At 31.4% G+C, this 13,354-nt stretch overlaps 1 protein-coding gene and 1 long non-coding RNA gene across 2 annotated transcripts; one reads left to right on the forward strand and one right to left on the reverse strand.

Annotated features, from left to right (window-relative positions):
- Positions 1-233: 233 nt before the first annotated feature.
- On the reverse strand, positions 234-4,494 carry LOC306993617 (uncharacterized protein). The gene is made up of 5 exons (XM_079603516.1): positions 4,451-4,494; positions 1,485-1,716; positions 1,240-1,398; positions 1,050-1,142; positions 234-541 (listed from the first exon to the last, which is right to left on the reverse strand). Exons 1-5 carry the CDS (start codon positions 4,486-4,488, stop codon positions 479-481), a joined length of 585 nt encoding a protein of 194 aa, XP_079459642.1. The 5' UTR covers positions 4,489-4,494; the 3' UTR covers positions 234-478.
- Positions 4,495-12,052: 7,558 nt separating this feature from the next.
- Positions 12,053-13,155, forward strand: LOC306993618. Its single transcript, XR_013796487.1, has 3 exons — positions 12,053-12,283; positions 12,866-12,962; positions 13,045-13,155. It is a non-coding gene; the product is annotated as an uncharacterized lncRNA (long non-coding RNA).
- Positions 13,156-13,354: the final 199 nt, after the last annotated feature.

The following is a 13,354-nucleotide window of genomic DNA, read 5'->3' on the forward strand; positions in this document are numbered from 1 at the left end:
ACTGTGTGCAAACAAAACAGCATAAAATAGGCCTTACAACCCTGAAATACAGACCTTTTCTGAATAGGCTTTTACAAAATTTAAATACAAACATTTTCTACCTTGACACAGCATGTGGCTTTGGAAAGCTTTAAAAAACACAGTAGCCACTTGAAATTAGTGCAAATGAATATGCCAATATGCTAACTTAAACACGGCAGCAGACATCCAAAGCAGTAAGGAGATACTTACAAGCTGATTTTTAAGGGTTTGGATTTTGGGTTTGAGATTCTTACCTCCCAAAGACATAAATACCCGTTGAATGAAATCAAATGTGTTCCTCATTGTCTTTGGGTAGTTTAGAGCATATATCAAAGCAAAAAGGAAAAATACAGCATGTGGCAAATTTGGGACATCATCCACAACAATTGTTCCCTCCAGAACGATTGCCCTTAGTGCGTCCACGTTGAGGGTATTTGGACGTTTGGCAGGCATACCTTCAGGTTAAAATTGTGAGCAGGCCAACATCTACTTCACTGAAATCTGCATCTACATCCACATCCTAAGTAGAGAAGAACAAATTAGAATTGTTTCACAAGAGACATAGTATCTAATGCAAAACTACAAAAACCCAGGATTCATATTTTTCCTAACATGAGCTATACTCTCATGGAATAAAACAAAATGGCAATTTAAAGGGATGGTCCGGAGTAAAATCAACCTAGATTCACCCTTTACACCATGACATAGAGCCAAACCCCCCCCCCCGAAGCCTTTTTCCCCTTGGTTGAACATTATTAAAATTATAGCTTATTTAGTGATATCAGTCGTATGGCTTAGAGCAGGCGCTAATGGCTTTATGTATCTCGTAAATTACCCCACTAATAATGCCCAGAACCACCCTTCTACAACAGTACTAATAGGTTCTGTTCTGGAATTGTAAAGTTTGTAAGTACATCAGGAGTTTATTCAAATGTGTTTGGCTTGATGTCATGGTGCAAATTACCCTAGGTTGATCTAACTCTGAACCATCCCTTTAAGAAAGCAGAAACATCAATAACATTACTTACAAAGCACGTCCTGAAAAATTCCTCTGGGTCATCCCCCAAGAGGACTGGAAGTCCCTGAAGTACTGCAGTGCGAACAAATGTTACATCAGATGGCTATGAAAAAGTAGAGACAGGTAGACACGTTATCGGCCGAGGGTAACAAACAATCATATGCAGATTATGATTCAAAGATAGCATCATAAAATAATACCTTTGAATTAAATTGTTGCAAAATTTCATCAAGTATTCTTCCCTGGTTTCCTCCTTTTTTCCGGAAAATTTCAAACAAACATGTAGAATGTGTGTCCAACGCAGCGTAGAACTGAGATCTCAGATTTTTCCCAGATATGCGATTGAATTCTGCTAAGATCTAAGCACAAACATAGAGTGGTTGTTCACATTCAAACACACAATTCATAAAAAACACAGTTTTTTGAAGAGGAAAAGAAAACAAACCTGGCTTTCCATTAAAAGTGCTGGCCACTTCTTCAAAATCTCACAGACAGGAGGTTCAGAGTGGATGATTTCTTTCCATCTCAAAGCAAATGTGCTGTCCATCTTCTTGCCAATCAGGCTCATGTTTGGGGGCCTCTTTTTCATTTCTTCTACAAATTCTATTCTTGTGCATTCTTGACTTTCTTCATCTTCCCCATTCGGAAAGTTTGGCAAGAAATTTAATTCAAATTGCCTGGGTTGGACACATGCAAAGCAGTTGGTCAATGAGTTAAATGGAAACATCACATGCATTAGTTATTATTTGAAAACTAAGACTGTTAAAGGAACACTCCGACTTTTTGGGACTTTAGCCTATTCAACTTATCCCCCAGAGTTGGATAAGTCCATACATACCTTTTTCATCTCCGTGCGTGCTATAAGTCTGTTTGACGCACCCACCGCTAGCCTAGCTTAGCACAAAGACTGGATGTAAATGGTTGCAGCTAGCATACTAATCCAAATAAGTGACAAAATAACGCAAACATTTTCCTATTTACATGTTGTGATTTGTATAGTCACAGAGTGTACAAAAAACAAAGTCACATGAGACACAGACATATTTTAACTGTATAAATACTGGGAACTATATTCCCTCATTTCCCTGAAGGCGAAGCACTGCTACTTGGGCGAAGCACTGCTACTTGGGCGGAGTGATAACCGCAGCACCTGAGACGCGCCGTGGTGAGGAGCAGAGAGTTCGTTCAGAGCGCGTCTCAGGTGCTGCGGTTATCACTCCGCCCAAGTAGCAGTGCTTCGCCTTCAGAGAATATAGTTCCCAGTATTTATACAGTTAAAATATGTCTGTGTCTCATGTGACTTTGTTTTTTGTACACTCTGTGACTATACAAATCACAACATGTAAATAGGAAAATGTTTGTGTTATTTTGTCACTTATTTGGATTAGTATGCTAGCTGCAACCATTTACATCCAGTCTTTGTGCTAAGCTAGGCTAGCGGTGGGTGCGTCAAACAGACTTATAGCACGCACGGAGATGAAAAAGGTATGTATGGACTTATCTAACTCTGGGGGATAAGTTGAATAGGCTAAAGTCCCAAAAAGTCGGAGTGTTCCTTTAAAGTTTTCATGGTGACAGTGCATCATCCCTGTCAAATTGAAAAATAAAATGCAATTGGCGCTTTCACGTTTCATTTTCACTACAATCTCGAGGCAAGACTGCCAAAATTAAAATGAAAAAGAAAAGTTTTTTTACAAAGCTTTTTATTAATGCTAACAAAATAAGTGAGTTACAAAAGTTACAAAAAGCTTTGTAAAAACGATTTGCAGTTTCTTTTTCACGTTGCCTTTTCATTTTAATATTGGCTGTCTTGCCTGAGATTGTAGAGAAAATAAAATGTGATATCACCAATTGCATTTTATTTTGCATGATGATGCATTGTCACTGTGAAAATTAAATAACTGTATTTCATTCTTAATTTTGGCAAATATTTTGCGTAAAGCTTTTTGTAATGAAATGGTTAATCTGGTTTTAGTTTTCATTTTTATTATTTAATTTTGGCAGAAAATTAATTCCATAGGTTAAGGCAGGGGTGGGCAATTAATTTTCCCAAGGGCCACATAAAAAACTTGTGCGGTTGTAGAGGGCCAGACCAATACACTTAACTCGGTTCTTCCCAATATATTTCTTTTTATAATAAAAAAATAATAAATAATAAAAAAATAAAACAGGAAATGAATTAAATGTGGAGTACGCAATTATATCTAATTCTATCTAATATATTAATGCACATTCACAAAAGCAGTTTTGAAAATGTGCATTGTTTCAAAACTAGCATCACATTAACTATTCAAAAAAGCAATAAATGCCCCCAGTGTTGGCATTTATGTAGAAAAATTAGTTGCCTTGACTTTGAAAGCAGCAGTCCATAACTTTTGGCACTCTAGCGGGTAATAAACAGAACTGCATGCATCTTGCGGAAGAACATTGCAGCCGGAACTACTTCTCTCATGTCTATGACGAGCCACTGGGCTACTCTGCAGCGGTTAACCCGACTGGCCTAAAATAGTCCGAATATAAACACTGATTATAGGTGCACTATAGTGATTCATGATAAGACAAAAACACGGTTTGGGAAATGTATTCATGATGTACTCGCTCAATATATAATTTCTGTAAAATACTCGCTAACAAACTCGATTGAAAAACACCTCACAATTTCCCTCTTATTTTGCCATAGTGATCATAATAAGCAGGCATAAGGTTTTCGAATTAACCGGCTTGACTGGAGTTCGTCATTTATCGTTAGGTTTTTAACGTGCCCAGTCAAGTTAAAAATATGTCTTTTAAAGATTTAAAATAACTGATCTAAAGATGTAACGTTAGCGGTCTTTTCCATCCATTTGTACTTTGTTTGTATTGCGCGCTCTCTAGAGTGAATGCAGCCGTGTCTCTGAGCTGCCTATTCAAAATTGGCGCGTCCAGCTAACATTATCATAGTAACTTACGTTATGCTGAGCGTCAACGAAAATCATGCCATAACAAACACAACATTCAAACCGAGGTGACCCATTTGACACGATTTGTAGAATTGTCACTAAATTTTGATTTCTGTAACGTTAACTGTTAAACATTCGCGTCTGCATCAAGGCCAATCATTAACGTTAGTTCAAATTACTCGCTAACCCTGCCCATCACTACAACAAATTAACGAATTAATAATAATTAATAGGCAACCAGGCAGCTGGATTAAAGATATAAAGCAGCAAATAACGTTAAGTTGTTTGAAGGGAAATTGCTTTAGCAGAGTGCTCAAACCGTGTTTGTGAAAGTTCTTAACATGGGCTAACGTTAATATATTCAACAAAACAAGAACGCAACTAACAAAGTAGGCTACAGACATTTGAACAATTATTAAGACTAGCAAACAAACAAAAATCTGAAAATGAGGTTTAAATTAAAAGAGTTTACCTTGAACTTGATGCTCCTCTCTGCAAAAGCTGCTGCATATGCTTCTGTGCTGAGTGGGGGAGGGGAAATTGTGGACCAGTACGCATGCGTAACAGCCCGTCTTAGACATTTTGAGTAATTTTACTTAAATTACGCTAGTTATGGGAGCTATATTTTCGAATATTTCAGCAACAATAGAAAATTTTTAGTAAACTCAACATTTTGGCTAAAATCAAGTAAACTTACTAGTATTCTTATAGTAAGGAATACTATTTGATTTTACAGTGTGTTGATCTTTCTTTTGGTATGAGATGTCACAATTTAAAGTGTTAAAATGAAATCAACATATCTTAAATATATCAACAGTTTTACTTCATTCAAATAAATATGACTTTTCCAAAAGAAAATATATAGCCTATATTGATTTGTTTTTGTTATTAAGAAAAGTTTGTTCATGGGGCTAATGGAGTCACTCGAAACCCAATTTTGCTCATTTTCTAACAGCCTTTGAAATGAATTTAGAATCTATAAAGTTTTTTTTAAATAAATGAATAAAAAGTCCAAAGAACTGTGTGTGTGTTGAATGAATGTAAAAATATGTTTGTGATGCCCTTTTATTTTATTTATCCCTTGTGTTATGTTGGATTTCTGTGTACACCCCTTATGGTTCGGGTCAAATTGACCCTAATTGGATTCAATACAATTCCTCAAAAATGACACTATGAAAAACAACAAAGATTCAGGTACAAATTGTAAACTTTTAATATAAACATTTGTCAAACATTACAACAACAAAAAATATATGAACATGATTTATGAAAATGTTTTTTAACCATTTTTTAAAACTGTTTTGTTTTGACAAAATGTTATTATTATTGATTGACAGTATACAGTTTTTTTACGTTTTCATTTTTTTTTTTTTTTTTACATTGTATGCTTAGAACATCATAACTGATCAATTAAATTTAGCTGTATAATGAAAATAATGTTTACTTTTCCTAAGTTGGCTCAACTTTTGTTTTGTAGACTCATTTCATAAAGTCAAGAAGTTACTTCTGACATGATGAGCACACAGCAAGTGTGTGTTTTCATATGAATTTCTTGCACTTCACACACGCTGCTGGTTTTGCTCTCACACTTGGATGGGCACACCTCACATCACAAGTGCCCTGCCATACATAAAAAAAATGTTTTTATTTTGTGTCTGTACAGTTTCTTTTGAATAGCTGTCTATGAGGGTCAAATTGACACTATTAGTAATAATATGAACGTATAGTAATTTTGTTTGTATATGTCAAAACACATCAGCATGTTGAAACGTTGCATGCATGTTCATGATGATAAATGAGAAAAAGTCACAAAATATCAAGAAAAAAAACAAAGGTTTAATTTTATTTCAGGTAGCTTGAAAAAATAAATGATAGCTAATTTTTACAATCTGGCTGACAAAATATTTTTCTGTATTGAAATAAATATGGACAAGCAAATTTTTTAGCTTCATAAGGTAGCAAAAAGCCACAATAACAAAATATAACCAATAAATGTTATTATTATGGGGCGGCAGTGGCTCAGTGGTTCATGTAGCTTGTCTGCACGTCCTGATTCTGCCGAGTTAGACGTGTTCCTGGGACAACAAGGGAGGTGCTTAAGGTAAAATTGATCAACCAATCAGATTCATCAAATTGATCAACCAATCATATTCATCACGTGACATCATCCAGATTGAGCGCCACATTTTGAGTTTGGCAGCCTTGAACCTTCAACGTCTCTACTTTTATCGAGGTAAGTGCAATTTCTTTAACATTTATAATTTCAAATGTGTCCATATATGCTACTCAATACTCTCCTCAGTATAATGTGCTAATTTCAATTTCACGATTAATTAATTAATTAAATTAATCTAAGCTGCTCATATAAGGTGCAAATCGACCAAACCCCCGCGCCCCCTCATATGGTGTGGTGTTTCCCCCGGGCCGTGATCGTTTAGCCGGATACTTTCTCCCGTTGATTTATTACTTTTTCCCGTGCATTCGTTTAGCCGACCCTTATACTAATCCACTTTCGCGGATGGGACCAAATACCAATAATGCGGGTTATTCAATCGCTGTAGCCTATTTAAATAATAATTATAATATAATATTTAAATATATATATATATACAAGAAACACTGTAATTTACCAATGTAATAATAATGAAATATATTGTGTTGTTGACCCAGGGACATCATTCCTTAGAACTTATATAATATAAGACAAACAGTAATATAATACTGTAGGCTATTTAAATTATAATAATAATAATATAATATTTATTATAAGACAAACTGGAATCCACTACTATGTAATAATAATTAAATATATTGTGTTGTTGACCCAGGGACATCATTCCTTATAACTTATATAATATGAGACAAACAGTAATATAATACTGTATTTAAATAATAATAATAATAATAATACAATATCTTATATAAGGAAAACTGGAATCTACCACTTTGTAATAATAATGAAATATATTGTGTTGTTGACCCAGGGACATCATTCCTTATAACTCATATAATATAAGACAAAAAGTAATATATCACTGTATTTAAATAATAATAATAATACAATATCTAAAATAAGACAAACTGTAATCTACTACTATATGTAATTATAATGAAATATATTGTGTTGTTGACCCAGGGACATCATATTTTTAATGTTGACCCAGGGACAGCATTCATTATAACTTATATAATATAAGACAAACAGTAATCTATCACTGTATTTAAATTATAATAATAATAATAATACAATATTTAATATAAGACAAACTGGAATCCACTACTATGTAATAATAATTAAATATATTGTGTTGTTGACCCAGGGACAGCATTCCTTATAACTTATATAATATAAGACAAACAGTAATCTATCACTGTATTTAAATTATAATAATAATAATAATACAATATTTAATATAAGACAAACTGGAATCCACTACTATGTAATAATAATTAAATATATTGTGTTGTTGACCCAGGGACATCATTCATTATAACTCATATAATATAAGACAAACAGTAATCTATCACTGTATTTAAATTATTATAATAATAATAATACAATATTTAATTTAAGACAAACTGGAATCTACTACTCTATGTAATAACAATTAAATATATTGTGTTGACCCAGGGACATCATATTTTTATGTTGACCCAGGGACAGCATTCATTATAACTCATATAATATAAGACAAACAGTAATCTATCACTGTATTTAAATTATAATAATAATAATAATACAATATTTAATATAAGACAAACTGGAATCCACTACTATGTAATAATAATTAAATATATTGTGTTGTTGACCCAGGGACATCATTCCTTATAACTTATATAATATAAGACAAAAAGTAATCTATCACTGTATTTAAATAATAATAATAATAATACAATATCTTATATAAGGAAAACTGGAATCTACCACTTTGTAATAATAATGAAATATATTGTGTTGTTGACCCAGGGACATCATTCCTTATAACTCATATAATATAAGACAAAAAGTATCACTGTATTTAAATAATAATAATAATAATAATAATACAATATCTAAAATAAGACAAACTGTAATCTACTACTATATGTAATTATAATGAAATATATTGTGTTGTTGACCCAGGGACATCATATTTTTATGTTGACCCAGGGACAGCATTCATTATAACTTATATAATATAAGACAAACAGTAATCTATCACTGTATTTAAATTATAATAATAATAATAATACAATATTTAATATAAGACAAACTGTAATCTACTACTATGTAATAATAATTAAATATATTGTGTTGTTGACCCAGGGACAGCATTCCTTATAACTCATATAATATAAGACAAACAGTAATCTATCACTGCATTTAAATAATAATAATAATAATAAAACAATATTTAATTTAAGACAAACTGGAATCTACTACTATATGTAATAATAATGAAATATATTGTGTTGACCCAGGGACATCATTCCTTATAACTTATATAATATAAGACAAACAGTAATATAATACTGTATTTAAATAATAATAATAATACAATATCTTATATAAGGAAAACTGGAATCTACCACTTTGTAATAATAATGAAATATATTGTGTTGTTGACCCAGGGACATCATATTTTTATGTTGACCCAGGGACAGCATTCATTATAACTTATATAATATAAGACAAACAGTAATCTATCACTGTATTTAAATTATAATAATAATAATAATACAATATTTAATATAAGACAAACTGGAATCCACTACTATGTAATAATAATTAAATATATTGTGTTGTTGACCCAGGGACATCATTCATTATAACTCATATAATATAAGACAAACAGTAATCTATCACTGTATTTAAATAATAATAATAATAATACAATATTTGATATAAGACAAACTGGAATCCACTACTATGTAATAATAATGAAATATATTGTGTTGTTGACCCAGGGACATCATTCCTTATAACTCATATAATATAAGACAAAAAGTATCACTGTATTTAAATAATAATAATAATAATACAATATCTAAAATAAGACAAACTGTAATCTACTACTATATGTAATTATAATGAAATATATTGTGTTGTTGACCCAGGGACATCATATTTTTATGTTGACCCAGGGACAGCATTCATTATAACTTATATAATATAAGACAAACAGTAATCTATCACTGTATTTAAATTATAATAATAATAATAATACAATATTTAATATAAGACAAACTGTAATCTACTACTATGTAATAATAATTAAATATATTGTGTTGTTGACCCAGGGACAGCATTCCTTATAACTCATATAATATAAGACAAACAGTAATCTATCACTGCATTTAAATAATAATAATAATAATAAAACAATATTTAATTTAAGACAAACTGGAATCTACTACTATATGTAATAATAATGAAATATATTGTGTTGACCCAGGGACATCATATTTTTATGTTGACCCAGGGACATCATATTTTTATGTTGACCCAGGGACAGCATTCATTATAACTCATATAATATAAGACAAAAAGTATCACTGTATTTAAATAATAATAATAATAATAATAATACAATATCTAAAATAAGACAAACTGTAATCTACTACTATATGTAATTATAATGAAATATATTGTGTTGTTGACCCAGGGACATCATATTTTTATGTTGACCCAGGGACAGCATTCATTATAACTTATATAATATAAGACAAACAGTAATCTATCACTGTATTTAAATAATAATAATAATAATAATACAATATTTAATATAAGACAAACTGGAATCCACTACTATGTAATAATAATTAAATATATTGTGTTGTTGACCCAGGGACATCATTCCTTATAACTTATATAATATAAGACAAACAGTAATATAATACTGTATTTAAATAATAATAATAATACAATATCTTATATAAGGAAAACTGGAATCTACCACTTTGTAATAATAATGAAATATATTGTGTTGTTGACCCAGGGACATCATATTTTTATGTTGACCCAGGGACAGCATTCATTATAACTTATATAATATAAGACAAACAGTAATCTATCACTGTATTTAAATTATAATAATAATAATAATACAATATTTAATATAAGACAAACTGGAATCCACTACTATGTAATAATAATTAAATATATTGTGTTGTTGACCCAGGGACATCATTCATTATAACTCATATAATATAAGACAAACAGTAATCTATCACTGTATTTAAATAATAATAATAATAATAATAATACAATATTTGATATAAGACAAACTGGAATCCACTACTATGTAATAATAATTAAATATATTGTGTTGTTGACCCAGGGACATCATTCCTTATAACTTATATAATATAAGACAAACAGTAATATAATACTGTATTTAAATAATAATAATAATACAATATCTTATATAAGGAAAACTGGAATCTACCACTTTGTAATAATAATGAAATATATTGTGTTGTTGACCCAGGGACATCGTATTTTTATGTTGACCCAGGGACATCATTCCTTATAACTCATATAATATAAGACAAAAAGTAATATATCACTGTATTTAAATAATAATAATAATACAATATCTAAAATAAGACAAACTGTAATCTACTACTATATGTAATAATAATTAAATATATTTTTATGTTGACCCAGGGACAGCATTCCTTATAACTCATATAATATAAGACAAACAGTAATATATCACTGCATTTAAATAATAATAATAATACAATATTTAATATAAGACAAACAGCAATCTAACACTATGTCACAATAATAATAATAGTAATAATAATTATTATAACTCATTATCTTGTGCTGACCCAGGGTGTTATGAATGAAATTCAAATATTATGTAGAGCATTTGCAGTGTTGGCCTGGGAACATCATTGAGTTATATTTACTCTAATAATAATAGAGGTTACACTATCTTAAGAATATATGGTAACACTTTACAATGAGGTTCATTTATTAAACATTAGTTTTAATTTATTAACTAACATGAACTAACAATGAGGAATACATTTGTTACAGTATTTATTAATCTTTGTTAATGTTAGTTAATATGAATAAAGCTGTTCATTGTTAGTTCATGTTAGTTCACAGTGCATTAACTCATGTTAACAAGATTTTAATAAAGTATTAGTAAATGTTGAAATTAACATTAACAAAGATGAATAAATGCTGTATAAGTGCAGTTCATTATTTGTTAATGTTAACTAATGTAGTAAACTAATGAACCTTATTGTAAAGTGTTACCGAATATATTTATTGGTGATAGTTTCTTCATCTTCTTCTTCATCTTCTTCTTATTATTATTATTATTATTATTTGTTACTAAGAGCTTCATCCTGAGACAACAACCCTAGAGTTAATAAATATTTTTCTCCCCAGATTGTAAAGAGAAATGGAGGATTTCATTATGAAAACAGTGTTGCGTGAAGAGAGACAACGAGGAAAAAACAGAAATATTACAGTTGATGTGCATGTCCTGAAAAAAGAAGAAAACCATGAGATGTTCATTCAAGAACAACTTAAAATCTTGACAAATTTTAGAAACACAAATTCTGCAAGTAAAAAGGACAAGGATAAAGGGTACTACATTTTCTACTGTATCCGGTCAGGGAACCCTGTTGATGGAAGTTACAAGAGCTCAGGATGTATAGCTTACACATCATTTAGGGTTAAAAGTGATTGGCTGAGCCACAAAATCATTGTACAACGCACCAGCAAAGAGCACAATGGGCACAACGCAACTTGTGAACAAGAAGGACACTTTCAAACAGTGTGTCAAGATTTGGTCAAACAAATTGAAGAATGGATCTCATTGGGTGTCAAGCCAGATATCATTCTACTGGAAGCTCACAAATGGTCCAGATCTCAAGGACACACAGACTTGAACAACCGTCAGTACTTTGTCACTCCAAAGGACATTGAGAATATACGTACATGCTTGGTACGCCGAAGCCACTTGCATAAAGATGATGCTGTTAGTTCAGCCAAGTTATTGACCAGTACCTTTAAGGACAATGTTGTTTTTTTTCAGCCTTTTTCCAATGAAAAGGATCTCATAATTATCCTTCAGACTCCCAACATGAGAGAGAATCTACACAGACATGGAAAGAACGTTATATTTTTGGATGCTACTCATTGCGTCAACCAGTATAAGTTTCCACTTTATACCCTGGCTATAAGAGATGACTATGGCCATGGAGTTCCAGTCGCTTTTATAGTAACAGACAATGAGAAAGAGGCAACACTAGAGATAGCTTTGCAGCAGTTAAGGAGAGTGTGTCCTGCTGCACCAAGGTATGTATATTTTAGTTTTTAGTTTGTTTAAATGTAGTAGAAGCATTGGTCTGGCCCGAGATATCACTGCCTTGCCAAAAATGTACTCGGTAACACTTTATTTTACAGTGTCCTTGTTACATATGTTACATGTACTTACCATGGTATTGTACATCTGTACATGGTTATGAACTTTTTTTATGTCTTCTTTTAGTTTCTGTCATGTCTAGTTCAGTTAATTTTCCCTCATTGTGTCTCCCTATTACTTAACCATTCGCACCTGCTTCTGTTCCCCCTTATTAGTCCCCTTATAAAGTCTCCCTGTTCTGTTCAGCACCTGGTCAGTGATTGTATATGTTACCCTTTGTGTGCGTGTACTCTTCATCTTCCTGGATTAAATAGCAATTGTTTGGATTATCTTCGTCTTTGTGAACTATTGAATTGACTACACCACATTGGTCATGCATTAATGTGACAACATCCACAAGAAAAACACTGCATAAGATTTAAAAGAATTGTTTTCAGAGAATGTATATATATATATATTAGTTAACATGGCTATTGTTTCTTCATCCTTCTTGTATGCTATTTTATTTCCTCTAGGTGCTTTATGGTGGATAAGGATATGTGTGAGATTAATGCCTTGAAGAAAGTCTTCCCAGAGTCAGATATCTTGCTTTGCTGGTATCATGTTATGCAAGTATGTATGCATACAGATTTATGTATTCTTTATATTTGGAAAATGTACCAATACCAAAGTTATTTATTGTCTCTGTTTTCAGGCTGTTGTGCGCTGGCTTTCAAAGACAGACTCTGGAGTCAGTGGGCCATCAAATACTGATGTTAGAACAGAAATAATCTCCTTCGTCAGAAAGATGAAGCTTTGTGCAACAGTGTGTAAAATCAACAATTCAATTTTGTACTATTACTATTTATATAACTATTTTAAAGTAAACATTAAATCACCTATTTTTATTTTATTTTTTGTTAAAATAGCATCAAGATTTTAAGTCAACTGCTGAGCAATTCCTCAAGAGGTTTGAAGATTTCCCAGCTCTTTGCTCATACTTCAAGCATCACTGGCTGGAAATA

This window comes from Phoxinus phoxinus, assembly GCF_949152265.1.
Source record: "Phoxinus phoxinus genome assembly, chromosome: 25".
NCBI lineage: Eukaryota > Metazoa > Chordata > Actinopteri > Cypriniformes > Leuciscidae > Phoxinus > Phoxinus phoxinus.

What these genes read in the sequence shown, in the direction of transcription:
- LOC306993617 (XM_079603516.1), bottom strand. Translation starts at nt 4,488, where the DNA reads ATGCAGCAGCTTTTGCAGAGAGGAGCATCAAGTTCAAG. An exon ending in AGAGGAGCATCAAGTTCAAG is followed by an intron (nt 1,717 to 4,450) that starts GTAAACTCTTTT and finishes TGTCCAACCCAG; the next exon opens with GCAATTTGAATTAAATTTCT. An exon ending in AATTTTTCAGGACGTGCTTT is followed by an intron (nt 542 to 1,049) that starts GTAAGTAATGTT and finishes TTCTCTACTTAG; the next exon opens with GATGTGGATGTAGATGCAGA.